This window comes from Equus asinus, chromosome 8 (genome assembly GCF_041296235.1).
Source record: "Equus asinus isolate D_3611 breed Donkey chromosome 8, EquAss-T2T_v2, whole genome shotgun sequence".
Classification (NCBI taxonomy): Eukaryota; Metazoa; Chordata; class Mammalia; order Perissodactyla; family Equidae; genus Equus; species Equus asinus.
Window position 1 is genome coordinate 38,503,948 of NC_091797.1, and position 21,763 is coordinate 38,525,710.

The following is a 21,763-nucleotide window of genomic DNA, read 5'->3' on the forward strand; positions in this document are numbered from 1 at the left end:
TATAGAATGGAAGTTAATCACTGAAGCTCTCTATACTTGTGTGACTAATGGCATATAAAAACCAGGATGTTTCAAACTTCAATGGCTTTCTCTGAGCCAGCTTATGCTGCTACTTAGCAGTTGTCTATTACTGTGAAACCAAATGTGTTCCAGTCTGAAAGAAGAGACTTTTTTTTTTGAAGTTGCATTTTATATTTAGGGCCCAAACTTGCCAAATTCAGATTGTATTTATGCTTGCCTTTTGCCTGTGTAGTCAAGTGAAGATAAGTTGTTTTGAAATAAATTAATTGATCTTCAAACTTGACTTCAACAGCCAAAGCACCCCTCATAATTCTCCATTTTTCTTTAGTGATTATTTATAACTATCCTGGTATACTCTAAATCATTTGAAATGTAAATGCAAAGACTAGTTGAATTCAAACAAACCATGTAAGTTCCATTAAAAAATCAATAATTTTTCTTTTTATTGTTTGTGTGAACCCTTAAAACTTTTGGATATAAACTGAACAATGGTGTAGAGGATGTGAGATTTTATTCCTTAGCCTATTTGAAGTTTGGTAATAAATGTAGTGGTTGTCCTCCATTATAGTCCCTAACCTTATAGAACCTTATATTCCTAAGCTTAAAGATTAGAATGTGCCCAATTATTAGCTCTGTGATCCTTTGTAAGTTGGTTATGAATGGAATTGAGAAGTTAATTTACATATTTACATTTAAAATTGAGAAACGGAATAAATTTTTATTTATATATTTGTATGTTTATATGTAAAATTATTTTTCAATTTGAGAAAAATAATCAAGTTTTTTGTAAAACATCAAAGTCACTCAAAGATGAAAGCAAAAGTAATTGGTGGGGGAGGGAAGCCTGGTGGTGTAGTGGTTAAGTGCATGATCTGCTTCAGTGGAAGGGGTTTGCAGATGTGGATCCAGCACGCCTCTTCAAGCCATGCTGTGGCGGCATCCCACATAAAATAGAGGAAGATTGGCACAGATGTTAGCTCAGTGACAATCTTCTTCAAGCAAAAAGAGGAAGATTGGGAACAGATGTTAGCTCAGGGCAATCTTCCACACACACATAAAGAAAAAGTAATTATAGGGGGATCTAGAGAGTTATCTGTCCTCTCTTAAATGTATGAAATGAATAACAGAGACAGATTAGGCATCCTCTGGCATCTTCCTTGATATTCAGTTTCCCCGAGGGTTGTCATCTCTGAACATCTGGGGGACATCAGCCAATCAACAGTACAGGACATACATTCCCCAGAGACTTCAGCCAGGTGGACAGATTTGGTTCACCATCTGTGCTAGACCCGTCACAGGACAGTTTCACACCATCTTCTCATGTTGCTCTTAAGGTCTCACTGACACATAGCCAGGTCATTGTATTTGGGAAATAATACTGAAATTTAGAAATTGCCTTTCTTTGTCTTTCTACCACCCAGAGATAGAAAGCAGATCTCTTGTACCATGTGAAGATATATGAAGTCATGAGAAAGAATCCCCTTGCTTCAGGAAAATTTCTGGATAATCCAACGCTGGTATAATGAATCTTGGCACTCACTCCACATAACCTACTTCCTGACTCTACATATCCAAGTTCCAACCCTAGTACTCTATGAAAGGACTCCTTTGTATGAATGCTGTTGGCGCCTTGCTCAGATCCTTTATATTTGGCTGGAGCCTCCATCCATCCCTTACTTATTATAAGTATTGACTGCTAGATTCCCAGCCATTCCCTTTTTCAGAGAATTGTTGTCAGCTGAAAAGGAGCCTCATTGCCAGGAGGTCTCTGCAACCTGGTCAGGGCAGCTCACAACAAATGACTCTTGGGATATACAAAAGGCTGCCTTTGCCTTGAGATGAGAACAATTCTCCTGCAATTCATGCTCCAGAGGTGTGCTGTCCAATACAGCAGTAACTAGCCACATGTAGCTATTTAAATTTAAATTAATTAAAATCAAATAAAATTTAAAATTCAGTTTCTTAGCTACCACATTGCAAATGCTCAGGTGGCAACATATGGATAGTGGTTACTGTATCAGACAGTGAAGACAGAATATTTCTACCATCACAGATAGTTCTATTGCAGAGTCCTGCTCCAGCTTCTTATGGGATCAGGCTCATGCTATAGTCCACTTTAGATCACATCGTAGCAACATTCTCTGCTCTGTTTTTCTGCTCTCACTCCCTTTATCCTGAGAATATTCCCTCAAAAAACAACATGTAATGGAATTCCTACTTCAGCCTCTTTTTTCATAGAACCTGGACTAAAACACTGTCCATGTTCAGTAGACCTGTCATTACCAATAGAATGGTAGATATATTTCCCCCTCATTCATACATCCTCCATTGCCATAAGGAGCCAGTCCTAATATATTTGAGTCAACTTAGACCTATGAGACAGAAGCATTGTTAAAGCAATAGCAATTCAGTCATAGGACTAAGGCTGTGGAAATTTTGCGAGCACTTTTCAGAATTTATTCAGGAACTGGACAGGGCAGAGTTTGTATGTTAAATATTTCAGTGAATATTGTATAATTTGAAATATCTTATATACAAACATTATCTTGAGATCTTTTCTCTTTAAAATGTGTAGTTTGCATACTGAGTATTGGATAAAGAGTTAGATTAATTGTCAATATTGTACAATTATTGTACAATTATTGTAATTGTAAAATACTACCTCCACCACCTGATATGTGTCAATTCTAAGCATTTAACTTGTTTCATTTGATGCCTGTTCTCTTTATAATTGTATAATTGTGTTCTTGTGAGATGTCATTTCCCATTATATTCTTTTTTTGATGGTAATTGTTACATAGACTTCCATCTTTGTTTTGTAGAATCTATTTTTATTTTACCTATTTGGAATATATAATCTTCATTTTTTAAATTATTTTTTCTATCCAAAGTAATAATTTATGTGTGATTTTTGTAATGGGGTTTTCCCATATCGTGTCATATTGTGATAGTTACTAAGGATGCCATTCTTTGTTCCTATACCTAGGATGACTGTGTCTAATATTTCCAGTCATTATTATTTATATAGTTTATCTAAAATGAATCAATCTTTTTTTACTGCATTGAGTCAACTGATGCTTATCTAAACAGAGATGATGATTCCCAGTCAAATTACACAATTCTTTAAATGTGGTAGGAAGGAAATGAGGTAGAATTTCTCATTTGACATTAGCCAAAAAAATTCCTTCTCTTGGGGGCCGGCCCGGTGGTGCAGCTGTTAAGTTCCGACTTTCCACTTCTTTGGGGGGGGGCCCAGGGTTCACTGGTTCGGATCCCGGGTGTGGACATGGCACTGCTTGGCACACCATGCTGTGGTAGGCGTCCCACATATAAAGTAGAGGAAGATGGGCATAGAGGTTAGCTCAGTGCCAGGCTTCCTCAGCAAAAAGAGGAAGACTGGCAGTAGTTAGCTCAGGGCTAATCTTCCTCAAAAAAAAAAAATCCTTCTCTTGGAAGATTGCTTTTGCGGTGGTGCAAACAACCTTAGGAGGGATGGATGCCGAGTAGGAAAGGAGGAAGGGAACAAAGTGACCCAGATCAGCAGAACACACTCTTGAGACTCAATGGGATAACGCATCTTGCAGCTAGATCTTTCCCATATCCAATCTTCCTAAAGGATAATCATTTTCCTGAATTGTAAAGAGAAAAAAATTAAAAGTAAGAAGATAGAATACGACATTAGTATCCTAATTACCTCCCAGTGTGCACTCCAGCGTGGCACTGGAAGCAGTTGTAACACATGGAGTCAATTACATTTTTACTTCTGTTTGGTGGGCATCTCCTTTGCCTAATGTTTTATTTTTCAACTGAAAATCATATTCATTTTTATATCTGTCAGATAGCCATTCAGCATTTATATATCTGTATATATCTGTAGCTATCTATCTATATAATCCTGTAAAGCAGCAAATCTTTTGAACAACTTCATTTCAACAGGGTTTTATCTTTTATCAACTGCCTTCTTTGTCCTTATTGATATGAAATTGTTAAAATATAACATTATTTTATTATAAATGTGCATTATTATATTGGCATTTTCTTTGGATGTTAGCATTTTTTTGGCCCTCCTTCAATTTGGTGAATGCTTCCTTTATTAGTGCATTTTAAAAATTTGCCAGCAATTCGTTTCAGAAGAGTGTCACTATATTTGTGTATGTATGTGCGCATGAAACTGAACTATGGTTTGTTTTTATTTGTTCTTCTGAGCAGACGTGAGTCAGGGGATGTCTCCTGGAACTGCACATTTAGACTATCTCTCATGCTTTTATAATGAATTCTATTATGAAATTTTTGCAGATACCACTGATCACATCCTCGTAAGAAATTAAAGGAAGTGTGAAATATTGTGAATACGACATCCTCTATGTCACATGTGGTGACTTGCTCTGAATTTTAATACATTCATTTCATTGATGATAAAGTAATGTGGTGGTTAAACGTATGAAGTCTGACATCAAAGAGACTTGGCTTGTGTTAAAACATTTAGGATTTTAATGATCTTGGGTAAGCTGTTTAACCACTTTAACCTTCTTCTTCATATGTAAAAAGGACAAAATACTAGCCAAATAGAATACAACAATATGCTAAAAAGAAGCTATGAAAAAGCAGACAGAAATTAATTTCAAAAATTTTTTGAAAGCTTAGTTGAGATTATGCTTGTCTATGTCTTAGAATTTATAAACACTCAATCGTACCAGCTCGTATTAATATTATTAAGTGTAAGGAACATATCAGTTCAGCCTTCAACCTTTGGATACTTTAATTTTCCAAACTTTAAATGTGAAAAAATTTTTATTAATTTAATATTATTGTTTTTGCCAGATTTGTGAACTAGTACTTGCCATACTGTTGTTTGGGGATTGAGTGTAAATGTAGATTAGTTTAACTAATGCTTCTCATATATGATGTATCAAATTTCTATTATGTGTGCTTTTATATTTCAAGACACTTGATTTTTTTGTTGTTTATTTTCCTTGAAACTAAGTTTGGGACAAGGAGGACATTTATGTCAGTGATGGAGAAATATTTCCTAGTGACCTCTCTCCTACTGACTCTTCTTTCATTTGACCTTTACTTTTCCCTTATTCAGATTTTATTAACATTTTTTTTCTTTAAAGATCGGCACCTGAGCTAACAACCGCTGCCAATCTTTTTTTTTTTTTTTGGCTTTATCTCCCCAACCCCCCCCCCCGTACATAGTTATATATCTTAGTTGCAGGTCCTTCTAGTTGTGGGATGTTGGATGCCACCTCAACGTGGCCTGACGAGTGGTGCCATGTCCACGCCCAGGATCCGAACCCTGGGCCGCCGCAGCGGAGGGCGCGAACTTAACCACTCGGCCATGGGGCCGGCCCCTTAACATCTATTTTATGCCAATTTTGTACCAATTTATTTGATACATCAATAGGTCTATATCCAAACCTGATTCAGATTTTAAAGGTCTTAGAAAATGAAAAATTTATTGTATGCCTAACGATTTGAGTATAATAGAAATGAATTATTTATTTTCTGATGCTACTTAGGTCTGCATGTGACCACGCTTGTGTAACACTAAATAGCTGGGTGAAAATGGCAATCAACTAACCTTAGAGCTGGCAATGCATTTGGTCCAGTGTAACTAACTCTTCAAGGTAGCTCCCAGAAAAGTGTATATATAAAATTAACTGAATGTAGATGGATGTTCTTAGATTTTTATATTTCCAAAATATCGTTTTCTTTATATGTTTCCTGGTATTACCTTTAGTTTTGCAATGTATCTCTTTGACCTGTCATTGCTTTGACAATGTGTCTATCTTTATTTCTGTGTGTTTATTTATTTATTTTATCACAGGGAGTGAGGTAAAGCAATCACTTTATATATAGACTGCACAATTGGATAATTTCTCAAAATGTTTATCCTGATTAAAGTGTTGATAGTGAATAATTCTACCTTTTTCAAAAATTCCAGGCACGCTAGTTGTTGGTAGTATTGAAAACGAAATCAACAACAGAAAAAGGCAAGTGTTGGCCACTGGATTACAGAGTTCTGATTAAAAAATTGTCCCATTTGCAACAACATGGATGGACCTTGACAGTATGATGTTAGGCGAAATAAGCCAGATAGAGAAAGACAAATACTGCATGATTTCACTCATATGTGGAAGATAACAAATACAGGATAAAGAGAATAGATTAGTGGTTACCAGAGGGGAAGGCAGTGGAGGGGTTGGTGAAAGGGATAAAGGGGCACGTAAGTATGATGATGGATAAAAATTAGACTACTGGGGGTGAGCATGATGAAGTGTATTCAGAAATTGATAAAAATAATGTACACCCCAAATTACACAATGTTATAAACCATTATGATCCCAGTAAAATTACTTGGAAAAAAGAAATAAATACCACAATACTCTAAAAAAAAAAGACACCTAGATCATAATAGGAATTTGATGCGTATTTCTTAAACAATGAATAAATACAATTTGAATGTAAAAAAACCTAACTATGCACAGCCAATGAGTTTTCAGAGTCCTTGTTAAATTAGTACAGTAATTTTAGGCATCTTGAGGGCAGGAAGGAGTTAAGTATTGTAATTGAAAGGTGATATTTTCCTGTTGTATCTGATATTTTTTGAGGAAGATTAGCCCTGAGCTTACATCTGCTGCCAATCTTCCTCTTTTTGCTGAGGAAGACTGGCCCTGAGCTAACATCTGTGCCCATCTTCCTCTACTTTATATGTGGCATGCCTACCACAGCATGGCATGCCAACCAGTGCCATGTCTGCACCCAGGATCCGAACCGGTGAACCCCCAGCCACTGAAGCGAGATGTGCCAACTTAACCCCTGAGCCACCGGGCCGGCCCCATATCTGATTATTTAATTGTTTTACTACCTACTAAAAGACCAGGGTAGCATTCACAAATATAATATGTTATGTAGAGTAGACAGGCAAAACTACCAAAATATATATAGTCAGCACTATTAGTGACATTTTGAATATAATTTAATCCTTTGTATCAGTACATTCCAGATCATAAATTTCTATATCTGAATGAATTTTTGAGATTATCCTGTTATATTCTATTGCATGTGAGGTATGTGCAAATTCAGTTGTGTAGAATTTTGAGATACATATTTAAAATAAGTCCTTTCCCTCTGTCTGCATCTCTTATTCTTTCTGATCAATCTCTCTGTTTTCCCCTCATTTTCATTTTCTCAAAAACATACATATATTCTTTCAGTACTTTAAATCCTATTAAACTCAATCTGAAACAGATCCATGATTGATGCAAGGTCCATGATTTGATTTTTGTATATTAAATATCAATGATATTACTTTTTGTGATGATGTAAAACTAAATTGGTCTAAGATATGTCGACTTCAATGAGCACATCATTTATTCAAATAGTTACATATAAAACCTCTTGGGCATGTCTTTTAACATGATAGATCCCTCATCCCTTTTTTTGGAATTAGGAATTAAAAAAATTCCTAAATGCTTGGTCTTGACAGGAACCATGTGCTAACAAAGGACGGAAAAGAAAAACGGAAGTTCTTTCACTGGCTTTGTCCTGCTGGCTTTCTCTGACAGGCCTCAACTGGAGCTGGTCCTCTTTGTGGTTCTTTTGATCTTCTATATCTTCACTTTGCTGGGAAACACAACCATCATCGCATTGTCCCACCTGGACCCACATCTTCACACCCCTATGTACTTTTTTTCCCTCTCCAACCTCAGCTTTCTGGACCTGTGTGACACTACCAGCATTGTTCTGCAGCTCCTGGTTAATCTCAGTAAAGAAGACAAATGTATATCCTTTGGTGGTTGTGCAGTTCAGCTGTTATATCTCTGTAGGTTTGGGAAGTACAGAATGCATCCTCTTATGATTTATGGCATTTGACTGCTCTGCAGCTGTTTGCAGGGTCCTCCACTACACAGTAATCATGCACCCCCGTCTCTGTGCCCTGATGGCTTCTGCTTCATTGTTCGTTGGTTTTGCCAACTCCTTATGGGAGTGGGTGCTCATCTTCCTTTTATCACTTTGTGGGAGAAATAGATTAGACCACTTCCTTTGTGAGGCCCCTCTTGTTCAAGCTTGCTTGTGTGGCATCACTATGAATGCATCTGAGCTCTTCTTGTCAGTGTTATCACTCTTCTTATACCTGTTGCATTAATCACGTTCTCCTATGGTCGGATTTTCAGGGCCATCTTTAAGAGTAAAGTCTGCAGCCGGCCAGAGAAAAGATTTGGGACATGTGTTTCCCACCTCACAGCGGTCACCCTGTTCTGTGGGACAGGCATCTATGCCTATCTCTAGCCCAGCAACAACTACTCTCAGGATCAGGGCAAGTTCATATCTCTCTTCTACACCATCCCATGGTCAACCCCGTTATGTATATGCTGCAGAACAAGGATATGAAAGGAGCAATGAAGAAGGTGCTTTGGAAGGACTGTGACTCTAGATAACTGGTTAAGGAAGATGTGTTAATGCAAGAACTTTGAATACGAGAGTCCTTAAGATGTTTGCGTCCTGCGTGTGTCACCCTAATTTCCCCTGACAGCTCTCAAGGGAATTTCTCGCTTCATTCTCCTATGAAAGTAAGTTATTATAAACCTTGAATTCATTCCAACATCCAGAGATGCTCATTCCCTGTTCCTTAAGCATCTGCATTATATTTATCATTTTCAAAAGCTCTATAGAGCTTTCTCATTTACACTAGCATTTAGAAACATTATCCCTTTTCTACTTGGAAAAAGACATTTAAGTACATATCATAAAGGCACAGCCAAATAAGAGTGTAAGCCACTGAAACGCTGTAAGAAATATTAATATTTTAGCATTTTCTGGTAATTGCCTGAGGGATATCACTTATTCTTGCATTTTGATCATGGTCTATTACAAAGTCCGCAGGTTGACTTATCTGAGCCTTTCACAGAAGTAGGTGGGGAAACTGGAAAAACGAGCTCTAAGCTCAAAAAAACTTGCTAACAACAATCCTGATAAAGCCATTTCGACATTAGGTCCTACAGTGACCTGACCAATGTGGCAGCCATATTATGTAGCATTAATTTCATTGTAGGCTGTGCACACGATCACTGGATGAAGGATGTGATGCAAGGCTGCCAGTGACAATGGTAGCCATTAGCTGGCAATAACACTAGGTAGTGCTTATGTAGAATTTTGTGCATAGCCAAGCGGTGCCATGTCCGCACCTGGGATCCAAACCGGGGAACCCTGGCCGCTGAAGCGGAAGGTGCGCACTTAACTGCTGTGCCGCCGGGCCAGCCCATGCATCACAGTTATTGATTTGTGTATGTTGGACCATCCTGCATCCCTGGTATAAATCTCACTTACTCATGGCGTATGAATCTTTTAATATGCTGTTGAATTTGGTTTGCTAATATTTTGTTGAGCAATTTTGCATGTATATTCATGAGGGACATTGATTTGTAGGGTTTTTTTTTTTTTTTTAGTGTTTATCTGGGTTTGGTTTCGGGGTTATGCTAGTCTTGTAAAATGAGTTCTGGAACGTCCTTCATCTTCAAGTGTTTTGAAGAGCTTGAGAAGGATTGGCATTAGTTCTTTAAATGTTTGGGAGAGAAGGGGTAGCTACACTTATGTTAGGCAAAATAAACTTTAAGGCAAAAATGGTAACAAGAGACAAAGAACTTCATTATATAATGATCAAAGGGTCAATTCTTTAAGAAGACACAACAATAGTAAATATGTTGGACCCAAAACAGGAGCAAATAAATATATTAAGCAAATACTAACAGATCTGAAGGGAGAAATAAACAACAAGACAATAACAGCACAGGACTTCAATACTTTGACTTCAACAACGGATAAATCATCCATACAGAAAATCAACAGAGGAACATTGGATTTGAGCCGTAATTTAGACCGAAAGACCCAATAGATATACACAGAACATTTCATACAACAGTGGCAGAATGCATATTTTCTCAAGCACACAAGGAACATTCTCCAGGATAGAACATATGATAATTTAAAAAAGAAATCTTAGCAAATTTAGGAAGATTGTAAGAATACCAAACATCTTTTTTAATTACAATGGTATAAAATTAGAAATCAATAATAGCAGGAAAGCTGGAAAATTCACAGATACACGGAAATTAAACAACTCACTTCTGAAGCCAAAAAAAATTAAAGGGAAGTAAAAAAATTCAGGCATATCTCAGAGATATTGTGGGTTTTGTCCAAGTCCACTGCAATTGCACAAATATCTCAATAAAGCAAGTCACATGATTTTCTTCCCAGTGCATATAGAAGTCATGTTTACACCATACTGTAGTTTATTGTGTGCAATAGCATTACGTCTAAAAAATGTGCATAGCTTAATTAAAAAAATACTTTATTGCTAAAAAATGCTAACCATTATCTTAGCCTTCAGTGAGTTGTAATGTTTTTGCTGGTGGAGGGTCTTGTAAAAAACATTATTTGTGAAGTGCAGTAAAGCAAAGCACAATAAAATGAGGTATGCTTGTATCTTAAAACAAATGAAATGGAAACACAACATATCAAAACCTATGGGATGCTGAGAAGGCAGTTCTAAGGAGGAAATTAATAGCAATAAATGCCTACATTAAGGAAAAAAAGATCTCAAATAAACAACCTTATTTTACACCTCAAGGAACTAGAAAAAGGACAAATAAAACTCAAAGTTAGCAGTAGGACAGAAATAATAAAGATCAGAGCAGAAATAAAGGAAATAGAGACCAGAAAAATGATAGAAAAGATCAACCAAACTAAGACTGGTTTTTTGAAAAGATAAAAAAAATGGACAAAACTACAGCTAGACTAAGAAAACAAAAAAGAAGACTCAAATAAATAAAATCAGAAATGAAAGAGGAGACATTGCAATTGATATCACAAAAACACCTAGGATCACAAGAGACTAATATGAACAATTATATGCCAACAGGTTGGATAGCCTAGAAGAAATGGATACATATCTAGAAATATACAACCTACCAAGACTGAATCATGAAGAAATAGAAAATTTGAAGAAACCAATAACAAGTAAGGAGGTTGCATCGGTAGTCAGATACCTTCTAAGAAACAAAAGCTGAGGATCAGATGGTTTCACTGGTGAATTTTACCAAATATTTAAAGAATAATGCCAATCCTTCTTTTTTAAAAATTTTGTTTCTTTTTAAATGACATTAACTGTTATTTATAGATCAGTAATCCATGGCACTGAAAGTGTAACTGACTCTTCAGAGTCAAACAGTCATATTTCTGGGGCCTGGATTCCAATCCAAGGTCCTGTAGCGTGAAATCCTACTCTTAAAGCATGGAACTTCCAAAATCAAGTGCTATCCTTAATTAGTGGATAAGATTCTGAACTTTCAGTGCTGTTTTTTTTCTATAAAAACCTTGGATGTTCAGATTAAATTTGCATTAAGAAACCTATAATTTTTTATTGACATTTGATTTCCAACAAGACTTTTTATTGTTTCATGAGTTCCACCCTCTTTTTTTTTCTGCACGTCACAGGGAAGCAATTTTCTGTTTATCTCCATTCCATCACACATCCACTTACTTCTAAAGTATGGAAAGCTTTAAATCCTGCTCACTATTGCTGTGATTAAAAAACAGAAAACCTCACAAAACTAGTCCATACCCTTGCCTGTTGAGAATACCTTTAAGACTTGTGTGCCTAATCATGAGAAGAATGTTCCAAAGGCATATATATGAGTCTTACACTCATTACGTGTGCACATTTGGAGAGGTTCTAGTGATAGAAGTTGTATTTTTAATTTCTATAATGTCTGCTTAATTCTTTCACATAGATTCCAATTTTATGTTGAAATTCTATTTCCTTTCATCACTTTTTCCCATCTTTTCCTCCATTTTTGTTGAAAGTATTAATCACAGCTATCTTAATGTCTTGGGCTGCTAAATCCACTATCTAGATCATTTGTCCCCCTGCTTCTAGTATCATTTTCTCCCCTCAATTATCAGTCATATAATGTTCCTTCTTTTAATGTCTTTTAATTTTTAATGATATACCAGATGTGATGTATAAAAGAACCATAGCGGATCCTAGAGGATGTTATCTTCCCCCAGGGAGCGTTTTCCCTTTCTTTGATTAAGACTAAGTTGGTCAGGCTGGACTGCAGACTTATATTCAGTCTACCTCTTGTTCTCTCCTATTTCTAGGGCTTGGTCCTCCTGGGATTTTGACTGAAAGTCTGGAAAGTCTTTAATCGGTCCTGAAAGACTCTGGAAGATTATGTTCTGCCCTTCAGCTTAGCTACTTAGTCCCCTGCTCTGTGCAGCTCAAAATTTGTCAAATGCCTTAATAAAGAGAGCTGTGTGGTAGAGATAGGACTCTCCCTAGTGGGTATGCATTTCTCAAGCACAATAAAAGCGCAAGGTGTTTTATTTTATATTTTTGAAGCTATTGGTCTAACTCTCTGGTTTCCCACGTGGTCCACTGATAATGGAAATTTCCACTGGAAACATCTGGCCATGTATTTGAAGTCTCTTAGGTTTCCATTTGTCACTTCAGCCTTACATGACTGTTATGATGGTTTCTTTTCCTTCTGGCAAAGGCCTTCTCTCTGGGCCAAGACCAATCGTCAGCTCACATTCAGGCTCTGCAAATGCTCCCTGGGAAAAAGAATACTGGCACTCATCAGTTCAGTTCAGAAGGTTCTGTCCTCTGTAAGTCTCATCTACATCACTCTTGTCACTTCCGCAGCTCTCTAATGTCTTCAAAAGTATGATTGCTAAAAGTTCATCTGGCTTTTTCAAGTAATTTCAGTGGGAATATTGGCCTGTTACAACCTAATACATCCTATCTGGAAGTGGAAGTCACACAAGGCTACCTTGAATGGGATAATAAATTGAGTTAGTGAATGGAAGCAATGTTTATTTGCTGAAAAGGCAAAAGTAAACACCTAGATGGATATAGAGTATGGAACCTTTGTGTCATAAAAATGATATGGTTATCAGTGAAGTTAGTTGTTATGTTTGAAAGAAAAGTCTAAGGAATTATTATTAAAATAATCATGTCTGTGGCAAGTAGAACCTCCAACCAGAAGCAACAAGAACCACAGCAGAACTGGTGACTCAGCTTCCAGTGGCAGGAACCCAAACACCAGCTCCAGCAGCAGCGGGAGCTGTGTACAGGTCTCTGGGTTCCTCAGCCCCTGCCAGTGACTGTGGCACCTGAATGAAGCAACCCTGGCAGTGGTGCAATGAGCAACCCAAGATAACCCAGGAACAGCAGTGTAGGTGGTTCTTGGGAAAGTAGCATCTGAGCCTGCAAAGAGCCAGTGGAGGAACACAAGAGCCAGGTGATTAGAACCAAAGCAACAACAGCTGTACCCAAATAAGAAAAGGTGATTACTACCACAAATGTGCTGGCAGAGGATCAATTGCTCAAACACCATGAAGAACTACAGTAACACTGCAGAACAGAAGGAAAATTATAACTCTCCAGAAAGCACATTTGAAGTCACTGAAGTTTACAATCTAACTGATAGAGAAATCAAAATAGTAGTCATAGAGGAACTCAACGAGTTACAAGAAAACTCAGAAAGACAGTTCAAGAGCTCAGGAATAAAATTAATGAACAGAAGGAACACTTCATCAAAGAGATTGAAGCTTAAAAAAAAGCAAACAGAAATTCTGGAAATGAATAACAATTAATGAAGTAAAAGATAATGTAGAAAGCATAATAAAGTAGAAAAAATAATGTAGAAAGCAGACCTTATGGAGGAGACAATTAGTGAGCTCAAAGATTGAAATATAGAAATGCTTCAGGTGGAGGAGGAGACAGAACTAAGATTTTTAAAAAATGAAGAAATTCTTTGAGAAATATCCAACTTAATTAGGAAAAGTAACATAAGTATTGTAGGTATCCCAGAGGGAGATGAGAAGGAGAAAGGAACGGAGAACTTGTTCAAAGCAACAATAGCTGAGAAATTCTCAAGCCTGGGAAAAAAACTGGACTTACAAGTACATGAAGACAAGAGAACTCCTAATTACATCAATGCCAAAAGACGTTCTCCAAGGCATATAAGATTAAAACTGTCAAAAGTCAATGACAAAGAAAAAATATTAAGGGCAGCAAGAGCAAAGAAAATAACCTGCAAATGAACCTCCATCATACTTTCAGCAGATTTCTCCTCAGAAAACTTACAGGCTAGGAGAGAATGGAACAATATATTCAAAATACTGAAACACAAAAACTATCACCAAGAATACTCTATCTGATGAAATTATATTTCAGATATCATGGAGAAATAAAAGCTTTCCCAGACAAACGAAAGCTGAGGGAGTTCATTTCCACCAGACCTGCCTTACAAGAAATGTTGAAGGGAGCACTCCTGTTTGAAATAAAAAGGCAAAAGTTTACAAAGCTTCAAGCTAGGAGATAATAGTCAGACAAAATCTGAAAATTGCCACTCTATGTCAGAATAGGTTAGCAAACATTTAGTTATAACACAGAGTATAAAGGGAAAGAAAGCATTAAAAATAACTATAAACTCTTCAACTTAGTCACAAGCTCACAACACAAAACAGAATAATCTGTGAAAACAAAAATTAGAAGGAGAAGAGGAAAGGGATGGAATCTGCTCAGGTTAATGGGGAGAGGAGGATATCAGAAAATGGACTGTCTCATCTACGAGATCTTCTATACAAACATCATGGTAACCATTAAACAAAAAATCTGAGCAGAGTCACAAATCATAAATAAAGATAAAACTGAGAAACTATCACAGAAAGCCACCAAATTGAAATGGCAGTCAGAAATACAAGGGAAAAGTAACAATGGAAATATAGAAAAACTGGAAAATAAGAGATTAAATGGCATTGTTAAGCCCTCATGTATCAATAATGACTCTAAATGTAAACTGATTGGATTCTCCACTCAAAAGACACAGAATGGCTGGATGGATTAAAAAACAAGACCCAACAGTATTCTGCCTCCGGGAAGCACATCTCAGCTCTAAAGACAAACATAGGCTCAGAGTGAAGGAATGGAAGATGATACTCCAAGCAAATGGCAAGCAAAAGAAAATGAGTGTAGACATACTTATATCAGATAAAGCAGACTTCAGGATAAAAAAGATAATGAGAGACAAAGATGGGCATTATAGAATGATAAAAGGGACATTCCACTAAGAAGACATAACACTTATGAATATACATGCATCTAACACAGGAGCATCAAAGAATATAAAGCAACTAAAAGGAGAAATGGAAAGCAACACAGTAACAGTAGGGGACCCTAATACCCCACTTACATCAATGGGTAGATCATCCAGACAGAAAGTCAACAAGGAAACAGTAACCTTAAATTAAACACTAGACTGATGGACTTAATAGATATATGTAGAACATTCCATCCAAAAGCAGAAGAATACACATTCTTCTCAAGTGCACATGGAACATTCTCAAATAGACCACATGTTAGGAAACAAGGCAAGACGTAATAAATTTAAGAAGGTTGAAATCATATCAAGCGTCGTTTCTGACCACAGTGCTATGAAACAGGAAATTAACTTCAAGAAAAAAGTTGGGAAAGTCACAAACATGTGGAGACTAAACTACGTGCTACTGAACAACCATTGGATTAAGGATGAAATCAAAGGAGAAATCAAAGAATATCTGGAGACAAATAAAATGAAAACACAACCAACCAACTCTTATGGGATGCATCAAAAGTGATACAAAGGGGGAAATTTAGAGCAATAGAGGTCTACCTCAACAAACAAAAATCTGAAATAAGTAATCTTAAACTAAACCTAAAAGAACTAGAAAAAGAAGAACAAAAAAAGCCCAAAGTCAATAGAAGGAGGGAAACAATAAAATTCAGAACAGAAATAAATGAAAAGAAAGGACAATGAAACTCAGAGGTGGTTCTTTGAGAAGACAAAAAAAATTGACAAAACCTTAGCCAGACTCACTAAGAAAAAAAGAGAGAAGACTTAAGTAAATAAAATCAGAAATGAAAGAGGAGAAATTGCAATGGACACCACAGAAATGCAAAGGAATATAAGATTATGAAAAGCTATATGCCAACAAATTGGATACCCTAGAAAAAATGGATAAATTTTTAGAATCATACAACTTCCCAAAACTGAATCAAGAAGAAACAGAGAATCTGAATAGACCAATCACAAGTAAAGAGATTGAAAATGTAATCAAAAACCTCCCCAAAAATAAAAGTCTAGGACAAGATGACGTCTTGGTGAATTCTACCAAACATTCAAAGAAGATTTAATACTCATCCTCCTCAAACTATTTCAAAATAGGGAAGCATATGGGCATTTCTGAACTCATTCTACAAGGTCAACATTACCCTGTTACCAAAACCAGAAAAGGACAACACAAAAAAGGAAAATTATAGGTCAATATTCCTGATGAACATAGATGCAAAAATCCTCAACAAAATATTAGTAACTCGAATACAAAAATTCCTTAAAAGGATCACACACCATGATCAAGTGAAATTTACTCCACATATGCAAGGATGTTTCAACGTCCACAAATCAACCAAAGTGATACACCACATTAACAAAATGAGGAATAAAATTCACATGATCCTTACAATAGATGAAGAGAAAGCATTTGACAAGATCCAACATCCATTTATGATTAAAAAAACTCTCAATAAAATGGGTATAGAAGGAAAGTACCTCAACATAATAAAAGCCATATATGACAAACCCATAGCCAATATCATACTTAATGGTGAAAACTGAAAGCCAGCCCTCTGGGAACAGGAACAAGACGGAGTGCCCACTCTCAGTACTCCTATTCAACATAGTACTGGAGGTTTTGGCCAGAGGAATTAGGCAAAGAAAAAGAAATAAAAGGGATGCAAATTGGAAGGAAGAAGTAAACCTTTCACTCTTTGTGGATGACTTGTTTCTATGTGTAGGAAACCCTATAGAATCCACCAGAAAACTATTAGAAATAATCAACTACAGCAAAGTTGCAGGGTACAAAATCAACATACAAAAGTTGGTTACATTTCTACACACTAATACTGAACTTGGAGAAAGAGAAGTCAAGAATACAATCCCATTTACGATCCCAACAAAAAGAATAAAATATCTAGGAATAAATTTAACCAACGAGGTGAAAGACCTATACACTGAAAACTACGAGACATTATTGTAAGAAATTGAAGAAGATAGAAAGTAATGGAAAGATATCCCATGCTCATTCATTGGAGGCATAAAGTTAGTTAAACTGTCCATATTACCTATAGCAATCTATGGATTCAATGTAATTGCAATCATAATCCCAATGACATTCTTCATGGAAATAGAACAAAGAATCCTAAAATTTATATGGAAAACAAAATGACCCTGAATAGCCAAAGCAATCCTGAGAAAAAGAACTAAAGCTAGAAGCATCACAGTCCCTGACTTCAAAATATACTACAAAGCTATAGTAATCAAAACAGCATGGTACTGGCACAAGTCTTAGGCATCAGTCTTAGGCATCAGTCTTAGGCATCAATCTTAGCAGCATCTATCTGAATACAATGTGTATTCACGCAAGGGAAACAGAAGAAGAAATAAATAAATGGGACTACATCAGACTAGAAAGCTTTTTCACGGCAAAGGAAACCATGAACAAAATGAAAGGACAACTCAACAACTGGGAGAATATATTTGCAAATCATATGTCCAATAAGGGATTAATTTCCAAAATATAAAATGAACTCATATAACTCAACAAGAAAAAAGCAAACAACTCAATCAAAAAGTGGACACAGCATATGAACAGACATTTTTCCAAAGAAGACATACATATGGCCAACAGGCACGTGAAAAGATGTTCAACATCACTAATTATTAGGGAACTGCAAATCAAACCTACAGAAATATTACCTTATAACTGTCAGAATGGCTGTAATTAACAAGACAAAGAAAAACAAATGTTGGAGAAGATGTGGAGAAAAGAGCACCCTCATGGTGAGATTGAAAACTGGTGCAGCCACTGTGCAAAATGGTATGGAGATTTCTCACAAGATTAAAAATAGAAATATCATATGATCCAGCTATCCCATTACTGGGTATTTATCCAAAGAACTTGAAATCAACTATTCAAAGATATTTATGCACCTCTACATTCATTGCAGCATTATTCACAATAGCCAAAATGTGGAAGCAACTCAAGTGCCCTTCAACTGATGAATGGATAAAGAAGATGTGATATATATCACATATCACACGTATATACGTATATACAATGGAATACTACTTAGCCATAAAAAAGACAAAATTGTCCCATTTACAACAGCATAAGTGGACCTTGAGGATATGATGTTAAGCCAAATAAGCCAGACAGAGAAAGACAAACACCACATGATTTCACTTATATGTGGAAGATGAACAAAAAGATGGATAAAGAGAACAGATTAGTGGTTACCAGAGAGGAAGGGGGTTCAGTGGTGGGTGAAAGGGGTAAAGGAGCACATATGTATGGTGATGGATAAAACTAGACTATTGATGTTGAACCTGATGCAATCTCTCTCTTTTTTTTTAAAGGTTGGCCCTGAGCTAACATCTGTTGCCAATCTTTTTTTTTCTTCTTTTCCCCAAAGCCCCCCCGTACCTAGTTGTATATTCTAGTTTTAGGTCCTTCTAGTTGTGCTGTGTGGGACTCTGTCTCAGCATGGCTTAATGGGCAGTCATAGGTCTGCACCCAGGATCCGAACCAGTGAAACTCTTGGCTGCCAAAGCAGGGTTTGTGAACTTAACCACTCAGCCATGAGGCCAGATGCTGATGCAGTCTTTACAGAAACTGATATATAATAACATACACCTGAAATTTACACAATGTTGTAAACGAATATGACCTTGAACAAATAGTTAAAAAAATCATATCTTCTCTGTTATATCCAGAATACAATCAGAAATCACTCAATTTATTCAACACAAGCAGAGACAAAATCATTATGGAACTCAACAATTCACTAATCAATTTTATTTTAAGTAAACAGAATAAATCCTTGCTCTTCTATACTTTAATTAGCATAATAATAAATGAACAAAGCTTCAAACTTGTCATAGTTTAATAAACATTTAAGATGAAAACATTTAAACTAACTGCACATTGAGTTTACCAATTATTTGATTCTATTTTTTACTTTATTTTATAAATCCCCTTCAATATCTGCTATTTTACTAGTATGCCATGAAATATTAAATATCTTGAAATCTCTGTTGATTGAAAATATTTTTAGGTTTCTACTAAACTGTGGATTTTTGTAGACTACATACATGAAAATACACACAGATATACAAACACACACACACTAAACATCTTTTTCAGTCAAAATATAGTTAATTCACAGCAATACAATACTCAGTAGTAAAATTTTCTTTTGAAAATTATCAGTATTTTTACCTTAAGAACTGGCCACTAGGTATCTATGTGGAATGAATAAGCGATCAGACACTCACTGTACAAATTATCCTTGATTGAGATCTTCAAAAGAGAATTAGGATTCATTCTAATTGGCTAAATATTACTAATATCAAAACCACTTTGGAATCTACTAGTTCAGTTCAATGGAGAGAAGTAACTGAGATCACAATATAAACCCAAATTTTGTGTGAAAGGAGCAAAAAATACTTAATGTGGTTATTTAGTGTCATACTATTCTATTAATTTTCAGCTTCTTTAAACCTTTTTAAAAGTAAATGATATTGAAGTACAATATATGTACAAAAAGTGCAAGTGCCTTAAGTGGAAAGTTTGATGAATTTTCACAAATTGTATACCTTATGTAACCAGCATCCATGTCAAGAATCAGAACGTAAGCAGAAGCCCAGAAGCCCCCTCCCTCTATTTCTCCTTCTAATCATTACTCCCTAGAGGAACCACTATTCTTTTTTTGGTTGCTGTTGAAGAAGATTGGCCCTGAGCTAACATCTGTTGCCTATCATCCTTTTTTTGTTTGAGTAAGATTGTCACTGAGCTAATATGTGTGCCAGTCTCACTCTATTTTGTACCTGGGATGCCACCACAGCATGGCTTGACAAGTGGTGTATCTTGGATCTAAACCTGTGAATCCGCCGGGCTGCCCAGGCAGAGCACACGAACTTAACCACTATGCCGCTGGGCCGGCCCCAAGGAACCAGTATTCTGACTTCCAGCATCACAGATTCATTTTGTCTGGTTTTGTATCTTATGTAAACGGAATCATACAGTATGAACTATTTTGTGTCTGGCTTCTTTCACTCAACATTGTGTTTATGAAAATCACTCATGTTGTATGTACTTAAAATTTGTTTACTCTCATTATTGTATAGTATTCCAATACACAGAAGACCACAGTTTGCTTTTAGCTATCTTATATAACTTATTTGCTCCTCACTGGATGGTTGGCTCCATGGGGCCAGGGATCTCTGTTTCCATCACTGATATATCCCAGATACCTAGAATAGCATCTTGTACACAGCAGGTGCTTTGCAAGAATTTGTTGAATTAAGATATGACTAGATTTTAGTCACTCAGAAGTCTTCCAGTGCACAAGTGCTTGGGCCTGCATGCCCCGCATTAGCTCTCTCTCTAGTCTCTGGTTCTCCTCACTAGTCTCCTTAGCGCCCCTTTGACGTCCTTGTTCCTCAAAGTGTAAATCAGGGGATTCAGCAGGGGAGTCACCAGAGTATAGAAGAGGGCAATGCTTTTGTTCACATCCTGCGAATAACTGGAGGGAGGCTGGAGGTACATGGAGATGAGTGTGCCAAAGAAAATGATCACTACCATTAGGTGAGAGCCACAGGTTCCAAAAGCCTTCCACCTTCCATGGGCTGATTTTATCTTCAGGACTGCACGGGTAATGTGACCATAGGATACTAAGATTAATGACAGGGGCACCACCAAGAAGAAGACACTGACAGCAAAGAGTTCAGCCTCATTGATGGAGGTGTTGGTGCAGGCCAGTTTTAGCATCACTGGAACTTCACAGAAGAAGTGGTCTACTCGGTTTTTACCACAGAGGGGAAGAGTCATGGTCAATGCCGTCTGTACTACAGAATTGCCAAACCCTGTAAGCCAAGCAGTCACAACAAGCTGCAAGCAAAGCTGGGGATGCATGATCACCATGTAGTGGAGTGGGCGGCACACAGCCACATAGCGGTCATAGGCCATGACAGACAGGAGGACACACTCCACTCCCCCGAGTCCCAAGGCAATGAAGAGCTGGGTCAAACAGCCACCATAAGTGATGGTCTTGTCCTTCCCCTTAAAGTTGGCCAGTGTCTGAGGGACAGTGCAAGTAGTCAAACAAAGATCCATGAAAGAGAGGTTGGAGAGGAAGAAATACATAGGGGTATGGAGGCGAGGATCCAAAACTGACAAAAGGATAATTGTGCCATTACCTAGAAAGCTCAAAAAGTAGATGATCAGGATGGCCACAAAGAGAGCCGTTTCCAGCTGAGGTCTGTTGGAGAAGCCCAGGAGAATGAATCCAGAGAAGGTGCTGTCATTAGCTCTTTCCATTGTACTCTGCCAGTTGGAATTAAGAGGACTCTATGCTTTTATTTTCCATGTTTAATCCACCTCTTTTCTCCTAGAGTGGGTAAATAGAGTATGGTTGGGAGCTTGAAGCATTTTCACAACACTTCCTGGTTGGCAAGAAAGGGAGTGATAAATAGGTACTGTATATGAGTACCTTCTTTGCTTCAGGCACTGGCCTAAACTTCCTATGCATTTTCTCACAACAACTCTATGAGCTTGGCATTATCATGATCTCCAC

The 21,763-nt window shown here is 36.9% G+C and overlaps 1 protein-coding gene across 1 annotated transcript; it reads right to left on the minus strand.

The window, feature by feature from the left end:
- Nucleotides 1-20,574: 20,574 nt before the first annotated feature.
- Nucleotides 20,575-21,507, minus strand: LOC139046011 (putative olfactory receptor 2B8). The gene has a single exon (XM_070516773.1). It carries the CDS (start codon nt 21,505-21,507, stop codon nt 20,575-20,577), a length of 933 nt encoding a protein of 310 aa, XP_070372874.1.
- Nucleotides 21,508-21,763: the final 256 nt, after the last annotated feature.

Excerpts from the sequence above, each read along its gene's own strand:
- LOC139046011 (XM_070516773.1), bottom strand. The coding sequence starts at position 21,507 with ATGGAAAGAGCTAATGACAGCACCTTCTCTGGATTCATTCTCCTGGGC.